Source organism: Nematostella vectensis, chromosome 3, assembly GCF_932526225.1.
Source record: "Nematostella vectensis chromosome 3, jaNemVect1.1, whole genome shotgun sequence".
Taxonomy (NCBI): domain Eukaryota; kingdom Metazoa; phylum Cnidaria; class Anthozoa; order Actiniaria; family Edwardsiidae; genus Nematostella; species Nematostella vectensis.
Window position 1 is genome coordinate 1,081,013 of NC_064036.1, and position 23,242 is coordinate 1,104,254.

Sequence of the window (23,242 nt, forward strand, 5' to 3'; positions counted from 1 at the left end):
TCATGTATAAGTTATCATGACTTATGCCTAGTACGCACTAGCGACATATCGACATAACGACATGGGCGCGCACACTCTTATCTTCGACATAACGGCATGGACATAATGACATAAGAGAAAAAACATTTTTTCTTCTATGTCATTAAGTCCATGTCGTTATGTCGGGCTAAACATAGTGCGCGCGCCCATGTCGTTATGTTGTTATGTTTTTAGTGTGCACTAGGCATTACTGCTTGCGCTTGCGGTAGTTATCGTGGTGTAGGCGCTTTATTGTTAATGACTTACTGCTTGCGCTTGCTGGAAGTTGTCGTGGTGTAGGCGCTTTATTGTTAATGACTTACTGCTTGCGCTTGCTGGAAGTTGTCGTGGTGTAGGCGCTTTATTGTTAATGACTTACTGCTTGCGCTTGCTGGAAGTTGTCGTGGTGTAGGCGCTTTATTGTTAATGACTTACTGCTTGCGCTTGCTGGAAGTTGTCGTGGTGTAGGCGCTTTATTGTTAATGACTTACTGCTTGCGCTTGCTGGAAGTTGTCGTGGTGTAGGCGCTTTATTGTTAATGACTTACTGCTTGCGCTTGCTGGAAGTTGTCGTGGTGAAGGGCAAGGGCCGCGCGGTAGAAAGCGCCTTCTTGCGTGTCGCGAGGAATAAGACACGTGTACTCCTCCATGCTCTCCCAGTTGCCTGATAGCAGAAAGAAGAAACATGGTTATATTAGTTTTCGTTACGCCCCTTGGGTGCCACAGGCTAACTGCGCCCTGGTTTTATTGGTAGGGCGCCTTCTCCTTGAACCTTTTAGTTTCCAGCAGTGCGAAAACCTCTTGAACTCAGAATATATTGGGACAGCAATTTTGAGCGAAGACACGATCTTTTTTTAGTCTAAAATAAAGTCTGAATACATACAGGTTTTGGGCCATCAGAGACCGTGAGATTGCTCGATATCATATGGTAGAGCTATGTTGGATGCGGGAAAGGAAAAACATGAAGACTACTTTGCCCGAATGAAAACACCATATGAGAGGCGTGAGCGAAGCGCATTAGTACCTAGTCCCCACGCAGCCGCAGCAGCCATACGCGCCATCTGCTTTCTGATGTCATCACTCACGTCCGGCCACTTGTCACACGCCACCGTGTGCAGCTCTCCCCTGCGGAACAAAAATATGATTTATGGATGATAATGCCTTTCGTGAGGAGTGACTTACCATTCATCGAGAAAGCGTGACTTACCGCTCGCCGAGAAAGCGTGACTTACCACTCATCGAGAAAGCGTGACTTACCACTCACCGAGAAAGCGTGACTTACCGCTCACCGAGAAAGCGTGACTTAACTACATTGAGCAACCATGGCACACTATTTGCTGAGCGTCAGTCACAACTCACAGAGAAAGTGTGACTCACCATGCACCGAGCGTGACTCTCAATATTCATCAAGCGTGACGCACCACTCATCGAAGACTGACTTACCCTACTCCAAGCGTGACTTCTAGCGTGACTAGATATTCATTCAAGAGTTACTCACCATTCTCCTAGGGCCTCCATACATCTCATCCGGCCCAAGGTGAGGTGAATGTCCTCTGGGTCCTGATCCAGCTTTTTCTTGTACGCATTTAAGGCATTTTCCCAATCGTGCAGCTTCTCGTACCAGCGTTCTCGGATTTCCTTTATGAATATAATAAATAAAAAATCAGTAGTCATCATTACACACTCATATAGTCATAAGTACGTAAAATCTTGCGCTGATATGTGTTCTGGATCCGTGTGAGTTACAAGGCTAAAAACGTCTACGCAATCGTAGTGTACGCCGTGTACGTAACATTGAGTGCGCTTATGTCAATATATCCATAGTGTGAGTAACAAGTCTTCATCCACATCAACCACATCTACGTAGTCATAAGTACGCAAGGGCGACGCACCATGCATACACAGTTATAAGAACGTAAGAGATTTTTTTTGTGTGTGGGATCTGCAAGGCATACCACATCTGCTCCGTGCATTCATAAGTACATAAGAGTCTCTCGTGTGATTTAAAAGGCTTACCACATCTGCTCGGTGAAGTCATAAGTACGTAAGAGTCTCTCGTGTGATTTAAAAGGCTTACCACAACTACTCGGTGCAGTCATAAGTACGTAAGAGTCTCTCGTGTGATCTGCAAGGCTTACCACATCTGCTCCGTGCAGTCATAAGCACGTAAGAGTCTCTCGTGTGATCTGCAAGGCTTACCACATCTGCTCCGTGCAGTCAAAAGCACGTAAGAGTCTCTCGTGTGATCTGCAAGGCTTACCACATCAGCCCCGTGCAGTCATAAGTACGTAAGAGTCTCTCGTGTGATCTGCAAGGCTTACCACATCTGCTCCGTTCAGTCATAAGTACGTAAGAGTCTCTCGTGTGATCTGCAAGGCTTACCACATCTGCTCCGTGCAGTCATAAGTACGTAAGAGTCTCTCGTGTGATCTGCAAGGCTTACCACATCTGCTCCGTGCAGTCATAGGTAGGTAAGAGTCTCTCGTGTGAAGTGCAAGGCTTACCACATCTGCTCCGTGCAGTCAAAAGCACGTAAGAGTCTCTCGTGTGATCTGCAAGGCTTACCACATCTGCTCCGTGCAGTCATAAGTACGTAAGAGTCTCTCGTGTGATCTGCAAGGCTTACCACATCTGCTCCGTTCAGTCATAAGTACGTAAGAGTCTCTCGTGTGATCTGCAAGGCTTACCACATCTGCTCCGTGCAGTCATAAGTACGTAAGAGTCTCTCGTGTGATCTGCAAGGCTTACCACATCTGCTCCGTGCAGTCATAGGTACGTAAGAGTCTCTCGTGTGATCTGCAAGGCTTACCACATCTGCTCCGTGCAGTCATAAGTACGTAAGCGTCTCTCGTGTGATCTGCAAGGCTTACCACATCTGCTCCGTGCAGTCATAAGCACGTAAGAGTCTCTCGTGTGATCTGCAAGGCTTACCACATCTGCTCCGTGCAGTCAAAAGCACGTAAGAGTCTCTCGTGTGATCTGCAAGGCTTACCACATCAGCCCCGTGCAGTCATAAGTACGTAAGAGTCTCTCGTGTGATCTGCAAGGCTTACCACATCTGCTCCGTTCAGTCATAAGTACGTAAGAGTCTCTCGTGTGATCTGCAAGGCTTACCACATCTGCTCCGTGCAGTCATAAGTACGTAAGAGTCTCTCGTGTGATCTGCAAGGCTTACCACATCTGCTCCGTGCAGTCATAGGTAGGTAAGAGTCTCTCGTGTGAAGTGCAAGGCTTACCACATCTGCTCCGTGCAGTCAAAAGCACGTAAGAGTCTCTCGTGTGATCTGCAAGGCTTACCACATCTGCTCCGTGCAGTCATAAGTACGTAAGAGTCTCTCGTGTGATCTGCAAGGCTTACCACATCTGCTCCGTTCAGTCATAAGTACGTAAGAGTCTCTCGTGTGATCTGCAAGGCTTACCACATCTGCTCCGTGCAGTCATAAGTACGTAAGAGTCTCTCGTGTGATCTGCAAGGCTTACCACATCTGCTCCGTGCAGTCATAGGTACGTAAGAGTCTCTCGTGTGATCTGCAAGGCTTACCACATCTGCTCCGTGCAGTCATAAGTACGTAAGCGTCTCTCGTGTGATCTGCAAGGCTTACCACATCTGCTCCGTGCAGTCATAAGTACGTAAGAGTCTCTCGTGGGATCTGCAAGGCTTAACACATCTGCTCCGTGCAGTCATAAGTACGTAAGAGTCTCTCGTGTGATCTGCAAGGCTTACCACATCTGCTCCGTGCAGTCATAAGTACGTAAGAGTCTCTCGTGTGATCTGCAAGGCTTACCACATCTGCTCCGTGCAGTCATAAGTACGTAAGAGTCTCTCGTGTGATCTGCAAGGCTTACCACATCTGCTCCGTGCATACGCTGTGCGTACACCAATACTCCGTGTGCTGCTTCAGGCTGCTGTAACTTGTTGTTAATACTAAAGCACAAACAGCAAAATAAATAACGTGAACTTGTTGTTGATACTAACAAAGCACAAACAACGTGACACCACCATGCTAAATAGATTTACAGACAATTTTCTTTAACTATATATATAGCTTAACTGCCAGTTGTTGCTGTCAAGCCAGTGACAACAAGTACTAAACGCGCGTAAACGTACGCGCACCAGCGTCATGTTGCCGGCGTTTTATCACCTGATGAGCGCCTCGAGTGTCTCCGTGTTGGGCACCCTGTGGAATTCCTCTTCTTTGTAGTGTAACGCCTTGGCGTAGGCACGGCACTTAGACGCCTGCTCACCCAGCAGATCACTGCTCAGCGGTAATGCACCCTGGGCAAGGAGACACGGGATTCATGTCATGATATTGTGAGGGGCTACTTAATCAGCACTAGCATCTACTTAGCGCATGGCGTTTTTTAAAACTTGAAACTTAAAAGTTTCGCGTGGGTCCGTTAGAGGCCGAAACTCTAAGATTCTTTCAACATTGTAAAAAACAAACAAAGGGTCATGCAAGATTCTTCAGCTTTCTGTTTTTGCTTTAATTGTTAAGTAAACCGTGGCCACGAAAAACTTGAGAAGTAGCCCAAAAAGAGTAAAAATGCAATTTATAAGTTGACATTGATTTTTTGCTCCTATCAATGGCCAATCCTTTGGTCTTCTTCTCTCGTGGCGAAGAGAGATAGTTCAACCACAAGTCACAGTTTGTGCTTCGTCAGTCACACCGACTACAATAAGACCTTCTACAAGAAAATACTGACCTTCTCGGTGTGTTCCAAGAATTCAGCGAGGTTCAGTAGCGTCTGGGTGATCTCGGGTATCTGTGACTTGAGCGCAAGTTCCAGGTTCTTCACGAGCTCATTCTAAAGAGATAATTTCAGTCATCTGGTAGTATGGAGTCGATTCAAGCAAGTTATAGACGTATATTTAGAGGCCAAGCTATAATAATTAGTAGTTCTCAGGGGCTTGTAATCTATTTAGCAGCCGGTCTTCGTAACAAATACTCTGCTCCCCCGCTACTGAGCCAATATTCCACATCCACTGTGAGAAGGGCGTGTGTGACACGAAGAGCGGATGCTAAGCGGACTAGAAGGGCATGTGATTTGGGATTTTTCCCATATTTATCTCAAGCACATTCTACAAAAAACAGTAGTATAGACAGTATAGATAGAGCAAGAAACAGAGCATACCTGAAGCTCTTCGTGAAGCTCGGACCAACACGACACAAACGCAGCGTTGAAGAGATCTCTGGAGAGAATGGATTAGCACTAGGCGTGATTAACCGATCCCTTGTTGGAGTATGAAATGGCGTGTATGTATGAAGGAGAAACCCTGAGTCATTCCTTGTATTTGCTAAGGGGTAGGAGACGCGATTTCTTTCAAATGTTCTTTGTAAATGTCCAACCCTACTAGAAAGAACTCCTAAACTTATTCTAAAAATATTCAGGATTTCTACAAATGCACTAAGGTCACAGATGACCTAAAGAATAGGGAATAAGTTAGATAACTATGTTTGCCCGTCTGTCTGTCTGATGTAGCATACCTTGCTAGAGGGGGGTAGGTCTGATGTAGCATACCTTGCTAGAGGGAGGTAGGTCTGATGTAGCATACCTTGCTAGAGGGGATAGGTCCAATGTAGCATACCTTGCTAGAGGGGGGTAGGTCTGATGTAGCATGCCTTGCTAGAGGGAGGTAGGTCTGATGTAGCATACCTTGCTAAAGGGGGATAGGTCTGATGTAGCATACCTTGCTAGAGGGGATAGGTCCAATGTAGCATACCTTGCTAGAGGGGGGTAGGTCTGATGTAGCATACTTTGCTAGAGGGGGGTAGATCTGATGTAGCATACCTTGCTAGAGGGGGGTAGATCTGATGTAGCATACCTTGCTAGAGGGGGGTAGGTCTGAGCAGTAGCCCAGCTTGATCTTAGCGCAGGCGAGGGCGACTCCTTGAGCAATTCAACACTAAGTCGCCTCAGCCACTCCATCCAGTCATCTTTGGACACACAGCGCGAGGCTCCCCACGCCTGGTAAGGAGAATACGCATGTTAATCATAAAACACACATTAAGACATCTGGTCATCTTTGGACACACAGCGCGAGGCTCCCCAAGCCTGGTAAGGAGAATACGCACGTTAATCATAAAACACACATTAAGACATCCAACGCGATACAACGCGACTGTAAATAAAAAACCGGACTAATGCACCTTTTGTAAGCAACATATAGTACCTTTTGCAGGCTATCTGGCTTAAAGGCGAGTTTCTTGATACTTGCAGCCTCTATTGCGGCGGTAGTTGCCGAGTCATCAGCAAAGTTGCCGCGCACCAACTTCTGACGCCGTAACAACAGATCATTTTCCCAATCCAGCACAAAATTACTCTACATTTGCAAAAAAGAAGTAAATTTTCAGAGAGACGTCCTGGGAAAAATGGTGGCACTCTAGAAGGTTTCCTCTAGAAAACCGGGTCATGGTTAGTTATAGAGATCGTGAAGTCGCCCTCTACTCTTAAATCGTCTGATCAATGTAGTCTTTGTATTCAAAGGAAGCAAAGGGAGTATAAATAGACAAGAGCTTGTTCCACCCAAATGCTCGGATTTTGGTTTGCATCGTAGTAGGAAGCAAAAAAACGTGTATAATCGAGGTGAATGTTAGTGTCTGTAACGCAATGCGCTTCAGCTCAAAAGCAAACATGGGCAAGGCAAGATGATAACTAGAATCAACAATGGGCAATTACTATGACAATCTTACAGATAAGGACGTCAACAATGGGCATTTACCTTGACAATCTTACATATGAGGACGTTAACAATGGGCATTTACCTTGACAATCTTACAGATCAGGACGTCAACAATGGGCATTTACCTTGACAATCTTTCAGATCAGGACGTCAACAACGGGCATTTACCTTGACAATCTTACATATGAAGACGTTAACAATGGGCATTTACCTTGACAATCTTACAGATGAGGACGTAAACAATGGGCATTTACCTTGACAATCTTACAGATGAGAGCGTTAACAAGGGGAATTTACCTTGACAATCTTACATATGAGGACGTCAACAATGGGCATTTACCTTGACAATCTTACAGATAAGGGCGTTAACAATGGGCATTTACCTTGACAATCTTACAGATGAGGACGTAAACAATGGCATTTACCTTGACAATCTTACAGATGAGAGCGTTAACAAGGGGAATTTACCTTGACAATCTTACATATGAGGACGTCAACAATGGGCATTTACCTTGACGATCTTTTAGATCAGGACGTCAACAATGGGTATTTACCTTGACAATCTTACATATGAGGACGTCAACAATGGGCATTTACCTTGACGATCTTACAGATGAGGGCGTTAACAATGGGCATTTACCTTGAAAATCTTACAGATAAGGGCGTTAACAATGGGCATTTACCTTGACAATCTTACAGATGAGGACGTTAACAATGTGCATTTACCTTGACAATCTTACAGATAAGGACGTCAACAATGGGCATTTACCTTGACAATCTTACAGATGAGGGCGTTAACAATGGGCATTTACCTTGAAAATCTTACAGATAAGGGCGTTAACAATGGGCATTTACCTTGACAATCTTACAGATGAGGACGTTAACAATGGGCATTTAACTTGACAATCTTACATATGAAGACGTTAACAATGGGCATTTACCTTGACAATCTTACAGATGAGGACGTCAACAATGGGCATTTACCTTGACAATCTTTCAGATAAGGACGTCAACAATGGGCATTTACCTTGACAATCTTACAGATGAGGGCGTTAACAATGGGCATTTACCTTGACAATCTTACAAACAAGGACGTCAACAATGGGCATTTACCTCGACAATCTTACAGATGAGGACGTTAACAATGGGCATTTACCTTGACAATCTTACAAACAAGGACGTCACATTGGGCATTTACCTCGACAATCTTACAGATGAGGACGTTAACAATGGGCATTTACCTTGACAATCTTAAAGATGAGGACGTTAACAATGGGCATTTACCTTGACAATCTTACAGATGAGGACGTTAACAATGGGCATTTACCTTGACAATCTTACAGATGAGGGCGTTAACAATGGGCATTTACCTTGACAATCCTACAGATCAGGACGTCAACAATGGGCATTTACCTTGACAATCTTACAGATGAGGGCGTTAACAATGGGCATTTACCTTGACAATCTTACAAACAAGGACGTCACATTGGGCATTTACCTCGACAATCTTACAGATGAGGACGTTAACAATGGGCATTTACCTTGACAATCTTTTAGATCAGGACGTCAACAATGGGCATTTACCTTGACAATCTTACATATGAAGACGTTAACAATGGGCATTTACCTTGACAATCTTACAGATGAGGACGTAAACAATGGGCATTTACCTTGACAATCTTACAGATGAGAGCGTTAACAAGGGGAATTTACCTTGACAATCTTACATATGAGGACGTCAACAATGGGCATTTACCTTGACAATCTTACAGATAAGGGCGTTAACAATGTGCATTTACCTTGACAATCTTACAGATGAGGACGTAAACAATGGGCATTTACCTTGACAATCTTACAGATGAGAGCGTTAACAAGGGGAATTTACCTTGACAATCTTACATATGAGGACGTCAACAATGGGCATTTACCTTGACGATCTTTTAGATCAGGACGTCAACAATGGGTATTTACCTTGACAATCTTTTAGATCAGGACGTCAACAATGGGCATTTACCTTGACGATCTTACATATGAGGACGTCAACAATGGGCATTTACCTTGACGATCTTACAGATGAGGGCGTTAACAATGGGAATTTACCTTGAAAATCTTACAGATAAGGACGTCAACAATGGGCATTTACCTTGACAATCTTACATATGAGGACGTTAACAATGGGCATTTACCTTGACAATCTTTTAGATCAGGACGTCAAGAATGGGCATTTACCTTGACAATCTTACATATGAAGACGTTAACAATGGGCATTTACCTTGACAATCTTACAGATGAGGGCGTTAACAATGGGCATTTACCTTGACAATCTTACAAACAAGGACGTCACATTGGGCATTTACCTCGACAATCTTACAGATGAGGACGTTAACAATGGGCATTTACCTTGACAATCTTTTAGATCAGGACGCCAACAATGGGCATTTACCTTGACAATCTTTTAGATCAGGACGTCAAGAATGGGCATTTACCTTGACAATCTTACATATGAAGACGTTAACAATGGGCATTTACCTTGACAATCTTACAGATGAGGACGTCAACAATGGGCATTTACCTTGACAATCTTTCAGATAAGGACGTCAACAATGGGCATTTACCTTGACAATCTTACAGATGAGGGCGTTAACAATGGGCATTTACCTTGACAATCTTACAAACAAGGACGTCAACAATGGGCATTTACCTCGACAATCTTACAGATGAGGACGTTAACAATGGGCATTTACCTTGACAATCTTACAAACAAGGACGTCACATTGGGCATTTACCTCGACAATCTTACAGATGAGGACGTTAACAATGGGCATTTACCTTGACAATCTTAAAGATGAGGACGTTAACAATGGGCATTTACCTTGACAATCTTACAGATGAGGACGTTAACAATGGGCATTTACCTTGACAATCTTACAGATGAGGGCGTTAACAATGGGCATTTACCTTGACAATCTTACAAACAAGGACGTCACATTGGGCATTTACCTCGACAATCTTACAGATGAGGACGTTAACAATGGGCATTTACCTTGACAATCTTTTAGATCAGGACGCCAACAATGGGCATTTACCTTGACAATCTTACAGATGAGGACGTTAACAATGGGCATTTACCTTGACAATCTTACAAACAAGGACGTCAACAATGGGCATTTACCTTGACAATCTTACAGATGAGTACGTTAACAAGGGGCATTTACCTTGACAATCTTACATATGCGGACGTCAACAAGAGGCATTTACCTTGACAATCTTACAGATGAGGACGTCAACAATGGGCATTTACCTTGACAATCTTACAGATGAGGACGTTAACAAGGGGCATTTACCTTGACAATCTTACATATGCGGACGTCAACAAGAGGCATTTACCTTGACATTCTTACATATGCGGACGTCAACAATGGGCATTTACCTTGACAATCTTACAGATCAGGACGTCAACAATGGGCATTTACCTCGACAATCTTACAGATGAGGACGTTAACAATGGGCATTTACCTTCACATTCTTACATATGCGGACGTCAACAATGGGCATTTACCTTGACAATCTTACAGATCAGGACGTCAACAATGGGCATTTACCTTCACATTCTTACATATGCGGACGTCAATAATGGGCATTTACCTTGACAATCTTACAGATCAGGACGTCAACAATGGGCATTTACCTTGACGATCTTTCAGATAAGGACGTCAACAATGGGCATTTACCTTGACAATCTTACATATGAAGACGTTAACAATGGGCATTTACCTTGACAATCTTACAGATGAGGACGTAAACAATGGGCATTTACCTTGACAATCTTACAGATGAGAGCGTTAACAAGGGGAATTTACCTTGACAATCTTACATATGAGGACGTTAACAATGGGCATTTACCTTGACAATCTTACAGATCAGGACTTCAACAATGGGTATTTACCTTGACAATCTTACATATGAGGACGTTAACAATGGGCATTTACCTTGACAATCTTACAGATCAGGACGTCAACACTGGGCATTTACCTCGACAATCTTACAGATGAGGACGTCAACAATGGGCATTTACCTTGACAATCTTACAGATCAGGACGTTAACAATGGGCATTTACCTTGACAATCTTACATATGAGGACGTTAACAATGGGCATTTACCTTGACGATCTTACAGATCAGGACGTCAACAATGGGCATTTACCTTGACAATCTTTCAGATCAGGACGTCAACAATGGGCATTTACCTTGACAATCTTACAGATAAGGACGTCAACAATGGGCATTTACCTTGAAAATCTTACAGATAAGGACGTTGACAATGGGCATTTACCTTGACAATCTTACAGATGAGGACGTCAACAATGGGCATTTACCTTGACAATCCTACAGATCAGGACGTCAACAATGGGCATTTACCTTGACAATCCTACAGATCAGGACGTCAACAATGGGCATTTACCTTGACAATCTTACATATGAAGACGTTAACAATGGGCATTTACCTTGACAATCTTACATATGAGGACGTTAACAATGGGCATTTACCTTGACAATCCTACAGATCAGGACGTCAACAATGGGCATTTACCTTGACAATCTTTTAGATCAGGACGTCAAAAATGGGCATTTACCTTGACAATCTTACATATGAGGACGTTAGCAATGGGCATTTACCTTGACAATCTTACAGATGAGGACGTTAACAAGGGGCATTTACCTTGACAATCTAACATATGCGGACATCAACAAGAGGCATTTACCTTGACAATCTTAAAGATCATGACGTCAACAATGGGCATTTACCTTGACAATCTTACAGATCAGGACGTCATATCGCTGATGTTGAATTTTGTGTTTGATGAGAACCTGAAAATCACATGTTTTAAAATAAATTACTGAGCTTCTAATGAGCCATACCATGTAGCATCCGATGTTTTCCTGAATACATTCTAGATCTTTAAACAATTATACATAAATATCAACTAATACCCAAAGCTATAAAGTACCAAGATTTATAGAAGTGATCTTGATTATCACGGATTTTGGCGGGATAACGTTTGGATTTTTTCAAATAAACTCTTACTTAAATTTGTATCAGGGTAGCGTAGAAAAGTCGAGCTCTCCGTTCTTCATTACCTTGTTAACGGTAGGGATAAACGTTGAGTCAGATAAACGTTGATTCATTACCTTGTTAACGGTAGGGATGAACGTTGAGTAACGCTTGCCAAGCTGGAACACAAGAGATGACAAGGTATCCATGGCAGTACCTCGGAGCTCTGAACACGAGTCCAGGGTTCGCACTATAGGGTGGATGATCCGTGATGCAAAGTCCGTCAAATCCAGGGACTCGCTCAACCGGTCCAGTGTTTCCAGCGCGCATCTGAGGGACACGCAAGGAGTACTGTTGGCGCTCTCATGAGACAATAATCTTCTACTGTTATTGGGTAATGTTATATATCAATGCTTCGATATGCAGATACAATTACAAAATTGGAATCATTCTAGTGAACTTGTCAAAACTTAACGTAAACTACTAAGTTATCATAAGTTCATCATTTGTTTAACTGGAATAAAAGGAAACTGAGGTTAATGGAGCTTACAGCAGAAGACATAAATACCAAATAGGACAATATTTTTCGGAAACTTGGAAGGATTTTTTTATTAGCTTTGCCATTAACACGAATAAGAAAATAACGAAATTTGCATTAAATTTATTTGCTTTTCCATGACTCGCTATTGCTCAGGGAATTAAAACTGCGGCGTGTTATGTTTATCGACCTGTGACAGCCTTGAGTCAATTTTCACTTACTTCCTGACGCTAAGAGGGATCTCGTTGGAGTCAAAGAGCTTGACGACTGGTGGCACAAGAAGGTGAAGGTAGTCATCCAAACTTGAACCGAACATCTGCAGAGCGTTCAGAAGCTGGAGAAAAACGCAAAAGTAAATGAAGATAGAGATGAAAAATGAATATAAATGAAATTAAGATAAAACAAGTCGTAATAATAATCTATACCATTTATATTGCGAAATTATCTAAACGTAGGGACGTATCTAGAGATACACTTCTACTTTCTCTTTGGTTTCTTGTGTTTGACAGGTTCATTCTGCAAGACCAGGGCGTATTGGCGTGTACAAAGGTGAACACAACAAGCTGCTTTTATTCAGCTTCTGCTTATGTCATAGTGCTAACTGGCATCGACCGAAGTTCTCTGCTCTTGATAAAAGAATCAAACACACCTAGTAGGACTGTACCTTTGTAGTGACACTTCTCTGCGGGCTGTTATCATGCATAAACACCTTCAGGATGTGAGGAATGATTTGCGGCAAGTAATTCTGCAGATAACCAACAAGAACTTTCAAGGGAGATACAACACCATCGTAACATCTTCAAATTAAAGAATGACGATGAAGTATTCCTTTGTTAATGTTTACACTTGAGAAAACAGCTCACTTTTTTCTAAAAACTTTTAAATAATACAATCAGCATTTAAAGCATGATACTTCATCGTCGATATTTGTTTGAAAATATCTTATTTCAACGCTTGAGTTAGACGATGGAAATGGATTATTTGAGAGGTTTTATGCGGCGGTCTTGGCCTTCTGTAAGGAGACATACCTTGAACTCCCCTCCGAGTGCCACTGCGATTTGCTCAACGAGCAGGACGATAGTAGTTTGCATTGGACTGTTGATGGTCCAGTATTCCTGAAAACAAACGAAAATAACCTTTTCCAAGGATTCGCATAAACGTAAGAAGGCCCTACACATCAGTGCTCATCCTAACTCTATGGAAACTCCACAACGCACAACGCTCGGCAAATTTCGTGATAGGTAAGTAAAGATAGATGGGTAACAATTTAAAACTGTACATGACACTATTCACTGCATTACACTTCTTCTCCATTTCGGGATTTTGGCAAACATTACCGAACATATGTTATCAAGAGTCTACAATAACTGAATGTTAATAGATCCTGACCAAAGTACTACAGACTGTGACATGTCTCCATCTCTAATGCGTATTTTTTGTTTCTGCATATCAATCGAATGCGCCGAATGAAGGGCGATCTAATTCAAATAGATTTCTCCATATTACTTGAATCCGGCTGCTCTGGGTGAAGGTTTACCTTGATCAAGGTGAAGATATCGTCTAGGTAATTTCTGATATGCTGCTTGACGATAGAGATAAGGACCCCGAGCTGTTGGAACACAAACTGGACAGAACAAACTCAATGTTAGAGGTAAGGAGGAAAAGACGAACGACAAGGAATCAATAAATAAATATCACAACAGAGTGGAATCTAGTATATGAGAATTCGAGGGTTAAGAAAATAGTAGTAATCTTCTGTATTTAATATTCTTATGATTCCACTTTAATAAATGTTTCCTGCGAAATGTGGAGCAGTTCAGATGCTCCCTGTCACAAGAATAGTAGGGTAAACTAGTAGGGAAATAGGTAAAATAGTAGGGTAAACTAGTAGGGAAATAGGTAAAATAGTAGGGTAAACTATTAGGCTAATAGGTAAAATAGTACGGTAAACTAGTAGGGAAATAAGTAAAATAGTAGGGTAAACTATTAGGCTAATAGGTAAAATAGTAGGGTAAACTAGTAGGGAAATAGGTAAAATAGTAGGGTAAACTATTAGGCTAATAGGTAAAATAGTAGGGTAAACTATTAGGCTAATAGGTAAAATAGTAGGGTAAACTAGTAGGGAAATAGGTAAAATACTAGGGTAAACTATTAGGCTAATAGGTAAAATAGTAGGGTAAACTAGTAGGGAAATAGGTAAAATAGTAGGGTAAACCTCGAATTAATAAACTAATGGATGTTAAGAAGCCAGATGATGGAATCCAATCTCGCAGTTAACAGTCTCGTGACCTTTGACTGCCTGATGAGAACAGAGAGACATCCTTTTATTCTTTTTTTTTAGATTCAAAATTACTAAGAAATTTTTACTTATTTGAAGTATGCATTGTCCTCCTAAATGATATGCTGTGAGCTAGAAACAATAACAGTATTTGTCAAAAGAAAATGCTGCTCTCAAGTGCAGTTAAGTGACTCTTAGCTGCTAAAGGTCTACTCACCTCGCGGAATCCCGAGTCGCATGTCCGTATAACATTCAGGAAGGAAGGCATAATCTGCAAGTTGAGAGAACATGCATAAATCAAAGCCTTAAAAAAACGGAACACAGAGGAGAAACACTCATTTCGGGCCTTAGTGGTTTCTGCTACTATAGAGAGTTGATTTTATAAATTGTTCTGTTTTGCTACTTCAGATCCACACCGACTGTTGCGAACATGTGTTGCCAAGAGAGATGATCGTGAGATGTATAGATGCTGAAACATAATGTTGACTTTAGAAAACATAGTTCAACAAACCACATTAAAGATCCTGACTTACCTGGGATAAATAGGTCACACATTTCATACCCAAACTTTTGAAGATAAATGTGACAGCCTGCAAATAAAACCAGTAGGTCGTTAGTAAGTTCTCTGTGTTGATCACCCAAGGTTTGTAAAGGCAACGTACCTGTATGACCATAGTGTGGTGGCTAGACAGACTTGGATCCCGGACGATTCTCATCAGTGCTGATATAACGACAGCCGGGTAGAACTCCTCCAGCACCACACTCCCCATCGTCACCAGCATCTCGCTAGTGCTCGTATCTACGCGATCATCACAAACAGCTAGTATGAATACATGTAAACATGGCCATAGGAAATTCACACTCTGGGTCTGTCAGTACGCTATACATTTTATGTAGTTTTGATATGAGATTAAACTCCCTTATCACCAAACTTCACATGCTTTGCGAATCAGACTCTTCTTGCTTGTTTTCTATGCCTGTATTTTTATGGTTAGGCCGCCCCGGTATAATTTTGTTTCACATCTGTATTCACATTTTCGTTCTATTCTATTTCGTTTCAAAATACCGCTTGGTTGGGTTGTCCTTATATGAACCTTTCAAACATCAGCCTAAGTTTGCTCCTAACTCCACGCACATCACCCTTAGTTCAGGTTAGGTTTTGTGATATTTGCCTGTTTCACATCCAAACCCTTTACTTCCTTGTTTCACGTGCACTATTATTATTATTGTTGTTGTTGTTGTTGTACTATCATTATCATTATCATTATCATTATCATTATCATTATCATTATCATTATCATTATCATTATCATTATCATTATCATTATCATTATCATTATCATTATCATTATCATTATCATTATCATTATCATTATCATTATCATTATCATTATCATTATCATTATCATTATCATTATCATTATCATTATCATTATCATTATCATTATCATTATCATTATCATTATCATTATCATTATCATTATCATTATCATTATCATTATCATTATCATTATCATTATCATTATCATTATTATTATTATTATTATGGGTGGGTTTTTCTGGTATGCACCTATTTCACAACCATGTCCTTGACTCCCTTTTAACACGCACTACCATTTTGGAAAAGAAACGAAAGGCATTTAATGTATATAATTTTATGTAACTAATAACATTCTTTTAGAATCGAAGTTCAGCAACAAAATTGACGATGAACATGTGTTCTTCTGTGAGATATATTTTGAATTTTCATTGTTATTCACTGTATGAGCGCACTTATCCTCAGCGGCTAAAAATTCAGTTAACATTACCATTCAAACTGGTTACGTTGTACTGATATGTTACTTTTATACATCAACATCTGTACCTGTGCGCGCGTGTTTTCTTACCTGTTTCACTCTCTTTACTGCCTGTAGAGATGCCGCCATCATCCAACACTCCCTCAATCTGGTTCAGCTTGTGTTTGTATGGATCTAGTGCCCCTAGCAGACCCAGTACGCGGATAGCCTGTGTTTGACGAGAAACAAGAAAAGGTTAGATAATGGATATTTCTGCTTGTGAGGTAAATATTAAAAAATAAAAGCCTGGCTCTATACTGAAAATGCATTTCCGGTGTATGCATTATACTAACTTTGCACTTCTTTATACGCTTACTACTCCTGGTAACTAGAAGTGGTCCTTTTGGCTTTTTCCATAATTTTCCCTAACTAGATATTGATGACTTACCTCGCGTCTTATGCCTGGTGCTTGTTCCGTCTTTAAAAAGTTGAGGAGCACCTCCAAAAGGTTTGGATACTTTCGATACGGTTCGACCACATAGCTGAAAACAATGAAGCCAAACTTAATTTAGTACCATGTGCTCAATCAGTTAGATAACTGTGAAGGCGACCTACCCCGTGCTCTCCACCAGTTGCCCGAGAGTCCATAGAGCAATCTGTGACATAAGACATCATAGTGAGCATTGGGCGTGATGGCTATGACAGGCTGTTGATGACTACAGTATTGATAGATTTGCTATCACTGTGTCTGTCTTATATTTTGGTTTTGCTGCCTATTCTTCTTATGTGTTTATTGCGGTTTCAAACTTTCAAGCAACTATCGTTTTGGAGGACGTTGTTGATCTAATTTGGTGTCTGATTTGGGATTCTGCTTGCTGTTTCTATTTTTTTTTTTTTTGTTTACATTGATCTTGTTCTTACCTTGCGCTTAGCCATGGAAGAAGCATCTTGAAGCATATCGATGATAATTGGGAAGAGCTCGTTCATCCACTTGCACATCTTCGTACCGCTTACCTTAAAAAAGCAACAGCAAGCGCATTTTAGCTAAATCTTTAGTACTCCAATCAAGTAAGAGACTTGATTGAATTTAAGGAACTTTAAGGACACATGCTTAATAAAAACACCTTTTTGATAAATGGGCAACTCACCCTACCCATTTAAGGATAGTTTTAAAGTCCCGATAAAAGAAAGCTCTATTTATTTTTTAAACATTTTAATCAGCTTAATAACGACACCCTGCTTAAGACAGACTTTATGCTTTTACAGATCATACATAGTTGCCTAAGAATTTGGCAAATGTTGCCTTAAAATATGGGCGCCAAAGCAACTTATCATAGGCAGAGTAAGCAGGGTCCTTCAAAAGCATGTCAACTTGTAGAATTGTGTTTCCTATACCTGCGCGTGTTCTCCAATCGCCGCAAGTACACTGATGACAACCTCTGGGTCCGGGTCACGCAGCTTCGGGATCAAGGCCTGAAATCAAAACAACTCTTGCTGTCATCTTAGCGTCATATGAAGCTTCAGCATAAAGATAATACACATTGATGTAGAGATACAGAATCTTCAGACGAATTCTTCAACACGGATAGCACGTAGAGAATTCGGTTTATGACGCTACTGAAATACTAGCAGGTTTCTTCTAGTATCGACCAGTATGATCGGATCCAGGGGGGGGGCATATTTCGTCTTCTTGTCAAAGCTGTTTTAAGAAGCCTAAGCATGAAGGAAGATGACAAAACAGATAAAGAATTTTACAGGTGCTGCGTGTATTATGAAGTACGCAAAGTGGTGCAACATGGCCTGATTATGACCAACCTTTAGTATGGGCTCCATGTACGGTCTGATGAGCATGGGTGCGTTAGACACAAGATGGCCCAACATACGGGCACTCTGCTCCTTACTTCGCCCGACACCGCTATACTCTAGCTCTGTGAGAATCTGAAACAAAATACGACCAAACGTGAGAATAAAAGCCAAGGAACATGAAATATTTATAAAAGATTGAGAAAATGACAGTTAAAAGAAAGTTTTAGTGGGGGTTGTTGCCAACTTTTAAGGGCTTTATATATTTTTTTTTTCAAGGGGAAAGCACTTTCCAAAAAAGGTATCCGAACTCCTCCTTGTGTCAAATGCCTTCAAATATATGTGCTCTCAACATATTAGGGTGCCCAAAGGGTCTGTGATCGAGAAAGAGATAAATAAATTTGGTCTCAATATATCAGGGTGCCCAAAGGGTCTGTGATCAAGAAAAAGATAAATAAATTTGGTCTCAACATATCAGGGCGCCCAAAGGGTCTGTGATCGAGAAAGAGATAAATAAATTTGGTCTCAACATATCAGGGCGCCCAAATTGTATGTGATCGAGAAAGAGATGGGATAGGGAGATTCCAGGAAATCTCCCTTAGCAAAGAATAATGACATAACAGTACGTTAATATATGGTCTCTTCAACTAATACCTAAACGATCAGTTGTTCGAAGCATGGAGAAGTATGTAGAAGATTCATAATCGTTAAAGGCAATCTGACACTTGAAACACTTTTCAGAACGACACTGCATTGAAACAGAGCGTTTCAGAGCGACGCGCGCTAGCGTGGTCAACTTAACAGCTTTGTAAAGTACAGTAGGCCAGTGATGATGAGAGAAACGTTTTATCTGTGATTAACCAACCAGCGAGAAAAAAAATGATTAGCGCACATCATAGCACGTCGGAATCATCTGGATATAGAGCTTGTGTCAATCAACACTGGGATTCTCGCATGCTGATTGGGTAACTGTTGTGGTTCACACATGATGATTGGTTAGCTTTTGTGATTCTCGCATGCTGATTGGCTAACTTTTGTGATTCTCGCATGCTGATTGGCTAACTTTTGTGATTCTCGCATGCTGATTGGCTAACTTATTTAAACTTTGTGTTTTTGGCACATTATTATTTTTACCTGTATGAGAGCCTTTCTGAGAGAAGGCATAATGTACGCTGGGTTAAGGTTGCTAAGCCTGCTGATAATACTGATGGCCACCTCTCGGATCTCAAACTCCTACAATAAGGAGAAAGGTGAAAAGGGTAATTTAGTGTACGTGGCATTGCAAAGGATATAATACAAATTTTGTCACCTAATTTTTGTCAGCTGGCATAAACATGAAATGAAATGGCAAGATTTTCAAACAATTTAAGCATCCGCTGATCAAACTTTGAAAAATTATTGTCTTCGTCATCATAAACGTGTGTTAGAGCTCTATAAAGGAGCAATTAAATGGTGTGAAGAAATTGAAATCACGCTTTTTCCATTTTTTGTCACTTCTTGGACACTTCATTTCATATAGCAATTCAATTCTTCAATCAAAATGCAATATTATTTTCGCGTTTTTGTCGTGGCGACTGGGTGAAGGGTTACCTCGTCATTCAAAGCTACAAAAAGAGCAGCAAGGTTCTCGGCTTGGGCGAGATGGGCGTCAAACCGCTCGTCCAGGGATGACAGGACACAATGGCGGATGTCTGGGTCTGAGAAGTCAATGGATTATCAGTATGGATTATCAGTCTCCCAGCCTGGTTCCCCAGTTTCCTGTCATATATATTATTATATTATTATATATTTTATTATATATTATTATACATCCCTCAAGGATGTGAACGTTAAGATGTCGCCACACACCTGGATCTGTTATGCCAACCATAAGCATCTTACTGAGAACTTCAGACACGACCTGTGTGGACGTGGCGCTAATCGGACCATGCTGAGGGGCATTGGTCACCACCATCGGCTGAAAACACAAAAAGCGAAGTGTGGTCAGTAGAGAGACAAGCAGATCGTACCAGAGCGTCTTGCAACAGGCTAAAAGCCCAAACAAAGCCCAAACAAGCTTTTAGAAGGAAAATATATGTAGGCCTGTAGTAAACGTGAAATGAAGTTCTGAGTTGTCTCCCCCCCCCCCCCCCCACCTTTCACCATCTATATCTAAAGCATATACAGAAAATAACACGCAGAGAGCAGGCACACACACACTTAGGAAAATATAAAATAACATAATACTGAAGAAAATTAGGTAGAGTGGAATACCAGTTTTTGGTGTATTGTATTTATTCTTCTGGTTTACAAACACGACTATTTTGGCCTTTTGTATTGATAGGAAAATAGAAACATACATGTAGGGAAGGTGAGAGAAGCCTTGAACAAGTCCTGACGGCTTCCATCCGAATGTCCTTGAACTCGCTGGCCAGAAACGTCTCGGCGCAGTTGCGCACTAGATTCACATGGGTCAGGAGATGACCTGTAATCATTCAGCGCACAAGAGGTCATAGATGCGTGAAAGGTGTATATGTAAGCAACAGCTGTGTCAGTGTTCCCTAGGGCTATGGTTTACTCAACCCTCCGTGAGACGGAAGAGATTATTTGTTGTTCTCTTGGTCAAACTTTAATATACTGGGATGATCCTTAGCATAGCTTAACACAAAACTTCATGTGCAAGCTTCAGTTTAAAAACACCTCGTAAGATTGTAACAAGGTAACAGAGTAGCCACGTGAATTATTTTCCAAACTTACCCTCAAAGTCAAACGACCCTAGAGTTCTAAGTGCAAGAACTGTGCTTGTGACGTCTGACGAGTCGAATAAGGAGTGAGAGGAGGCTTCAAGCACAAGAATTCATCAAGCTATTAGTTTTACCTTGACATTGTATCTTAAATTATACAGCATGGTGCGAATCTGTTTTAATCTGTATCCATATCATTTTTCGAAAGACGAAAAGCCTAGGAGTAAGGGAAAAAGTAATCAGATGTTCTATACCTCTCTTTAAAACTCATTCATTTAGTGAACTGCAACCCTGTCCATTATACATTGCTTTGAAGTTTTTTTAAAGCTTTATCCTTTTCTGTAGATACCTTACTCAGGAAGGAAGAGGTAGGTACTTATTGGGGCGCTTGCAAAGCGGCAGACATATATCAAATGAAAGGAAATTATTCGAATAATCGTGTTAATTTGTACATACTGGATGGGGTTAGTGCTGGAGTGCTTTTGGGAGCTCCAGGATGCCGAAGAGGCTTCTGCATCAAGATCAATGACAACATCTTAAGGAGGCCATCTGAAAACAAGAGGCATCAGAGAACACGTCTTAAATGATAGGTTAATGACAACCACAATCGCAACTTCTAAAGAAGACCATCAGAATAACAACTCAGATGATGAAGAAATTCAACCACAACTAGAATATTTTCAGGAGGACATAAGAAAAGCCAGAGACATGCAAGACACAGCTCAAATGAGGTAAATAAGCACAATCATGATGACAGTAGCACATATCAGAGGCACAAGATTAGAGAAGTGGGCCAAACCTTGTATGCTCTTCTTCAACTGTGGAACTTGGTGGGCGAGGTCATGCAAACAGGCAGTTAGCGCAGGACTGGAGAAACAAGGTAGAGAGTAAAACATTGACGGTAATATATTATTCACTATATGTTATACACTACACTGTTCTATTATAAAGGATATTGTTTCATAAAACAAGTAACAACTTCCAAAGCGTTCTAAGAACATATTACAGTAAGGGGCAAAAATTAGGGCAATGTTCTTGTGTTTTATAATCTCCATCATTTTAGAAATTTTCACAATTAGGTTGAGCATTTTTTTTAAGTAAATACTCTGAACCTTCCTCGACAATAAAAAAAAAAGTTCCAAACTTAGACGTAGAAAAAAGAAAAAAGATTACATTAGGCAAGTCATCCTCGAAGATGTGTTATTACCTTAACCCTACAGAAAGCATGGGTTCTAACAGCTCTTTCACATCTTTTGATATCTTAGGGCCGATTGCTCGAGACAGCATAGCAACGCATGCGAACACCATCGGGTCCACTGTCACTGCCTTCTGCCGTCTGAAAGGAAATATACAGTGAGATATTGCCACAGACTTGAAAAGGGTGGAAACTTTGTTTACTGATGTACCTATAGCTTAAAAGTACAAATACATTAGAACTCCGACAGCTTGAACTCCATACTAACACAAACGTACTTCATGTTACCTAGACAGTAGTTTTCAGTTATTCTTCTCGGATAAACCAAACTACCCACTAACTATTTCTAATTCCCTTGGGGGTTTCACCAAATTTCCTTAAGGTAAGGAAGGTACTACAAAAGAATACTACAAAAGGAGCAAACTCCATGCTGCTTACTTAGGAAGGTAAAGAATACTACAAAAGGAGCAAACTCCATGCTGCTTACTTAGGAAGGTAAAGAATACTCCAAAAGGAGCAAACTCCATGCTGCTTACTTAGGAAGGTAAAGAATATAACTACAAAAGGGTCATACTCCATGCTGCTTACTTAGAAAGGTAAAGAATATAACTACAAAAGGGTCATACTCCATGCTGCTTACTTAGAAAGGTAAAGAATATAACTACAAAAGGGTCATACTCCATGCTGCTTACTTAGAAAGGTAAAGAGTATAACTACAAAAGGGTCATACTCCATGCTGCTTACTTAGAAAGGTAAAGAATATAACTACAAAAAGGTCATACTCCATGCTGCTTACTTAGGAAGGTAAAGAATATAACTACAAAAGGGTCATACTCCATGCTGCTTACTTAGGAAGGTAAAGAATATAACTACAAAAGGGTCATACTCCATGCTGCTTACTTAGAAAGGTAAAGAATATAACTACAAAAGGGTCATACTCCATACTGCTTACTTAGGAAGGTAAAGAATATAACTACAAAAGGGTCATACTCCATGCTGCTTACTTAGAAAGGTAAAGAATATAACTACAAAAGGGTCATACTCCATGCTGCTTACTTAGGAAGGTAAAGAATATAACTACAAAAGGGTCATACTCCATGCTGCTTACTTAGAAAGGTAAAGAGTATAACTACAAAAGGGTCATACTCCATGCTGCTTACTTAGAAAGGTAAAGAATA

At 40.9% G+C, this 23,242-nt stretch overlaps 1 protein-coding gene across 1 annotated transcript in view; it reads right to left on the minus strand.

Annotated features, from left to right (window-relative positions):
* LOC5517009 (serine/threonine-protein kinase mTOR) overlaps positions 1-23,242 on the minus strand; it is a 43,383-nt gene that overhangs the window by 14,127 nt on the left and 6,014 nt on the right. The window contains exons 10-41 of the mRNA XM_032386948.2: positions 22,077-22,205; positions 21,669-21,736; positions 21,326-21,418; positions 20,883-20,966; positions 20,486-20,610; positions 19,995-20,103; positions 19,737-19,843; positions 19,281-19,379; positions 18,159-18,281; positions 17,739-17,816; positions 17,265-17,357; positions 16,959-16,999; positions 16,792-16,885; positions 16,455-16,572; positions 15,231-15,367; positions 15,102-15,158; positions 14,786-14,839; positions 13,828-13,914; positions 13,319-13,405; positions 12,955-13,035; positions 12,512-12,624; positions 11,890-12,082; positions 11,506-11,568; positions 6,190-6,339; positions 5,842-5,984; positions 5,151-5,208; positions 4,722-4,823; positions 4,160-4,293; positions 3,864-3,942; positions 1,516-1,655; positions 1,042-1,142; positions 566-681 (exon numbers count right to left, since the gene is read on the minus strand). Coding sequence (XP_032242839.2) covers positions 566-681; positions 1,042-1,142; positions 1,516-1,655; positions 3,864-3,942; positions 4,160-4,293; positions 4,722-4,823; positions 5,151-5,208; positions 5,842-5,984; positions 6,190-6,339; positions 11,506-11,568; positions 11,890-12,082; positions 12,512-12,624; positions 12,955-13,035; positions 13,319-13,405; positions 13,828-13,914; positions 14,786-14,839; positions 15,102-15,158; positions 15,231-15,367; positions 16,455-16,572; positions 16,792-16,885; positions 16,959-16,999; positions 17,265-17,357; positions 17,739-17,816; positions 18,159-18,281; positions 19,281-19,379; positions 19,737-19,843; positions 19,995-20,103; positions 20,486-20,610; positions 20,883-20,966; positions 21,326-21,418; positions 21,669-21,736; positions 22,077-22,205 — 3,256 coding nt within the window. The remainder of the gene's footprint in view (positions 1-565; positions 682-1,041; positions 1,143-1,515; positions 1,656-3,863; positions 3,943-4,159; positions 4,294-4,721; positions 4,824-5,150; positions 5,209-5,841; positions 5,985-6,189; positions 6,340-11,505; positions 11,569-11,889; positions 12,083-12,511; positions 12,625-12,954; positions 13,036-13,318; positions 13,406-13,827; positions 13,915-14,785; positions 14,840-15,101; positions 15,159-15,230; positions 15,368-16,454; positions 16,573-16,791; positions 16,886-16,958; positions 17,000-17,264; positions 17,358-17,738; positions 17,817-18,158; positions 18,282-19,280; positions 19,380-19,736; positions 19,844-19,994; positions 20,104-20,485; positions 20,611-20,882; positions 20,967-21,325; positions 21,419-21,668; positions 21,737-22,076; positions 22,206-23,242) is intronic.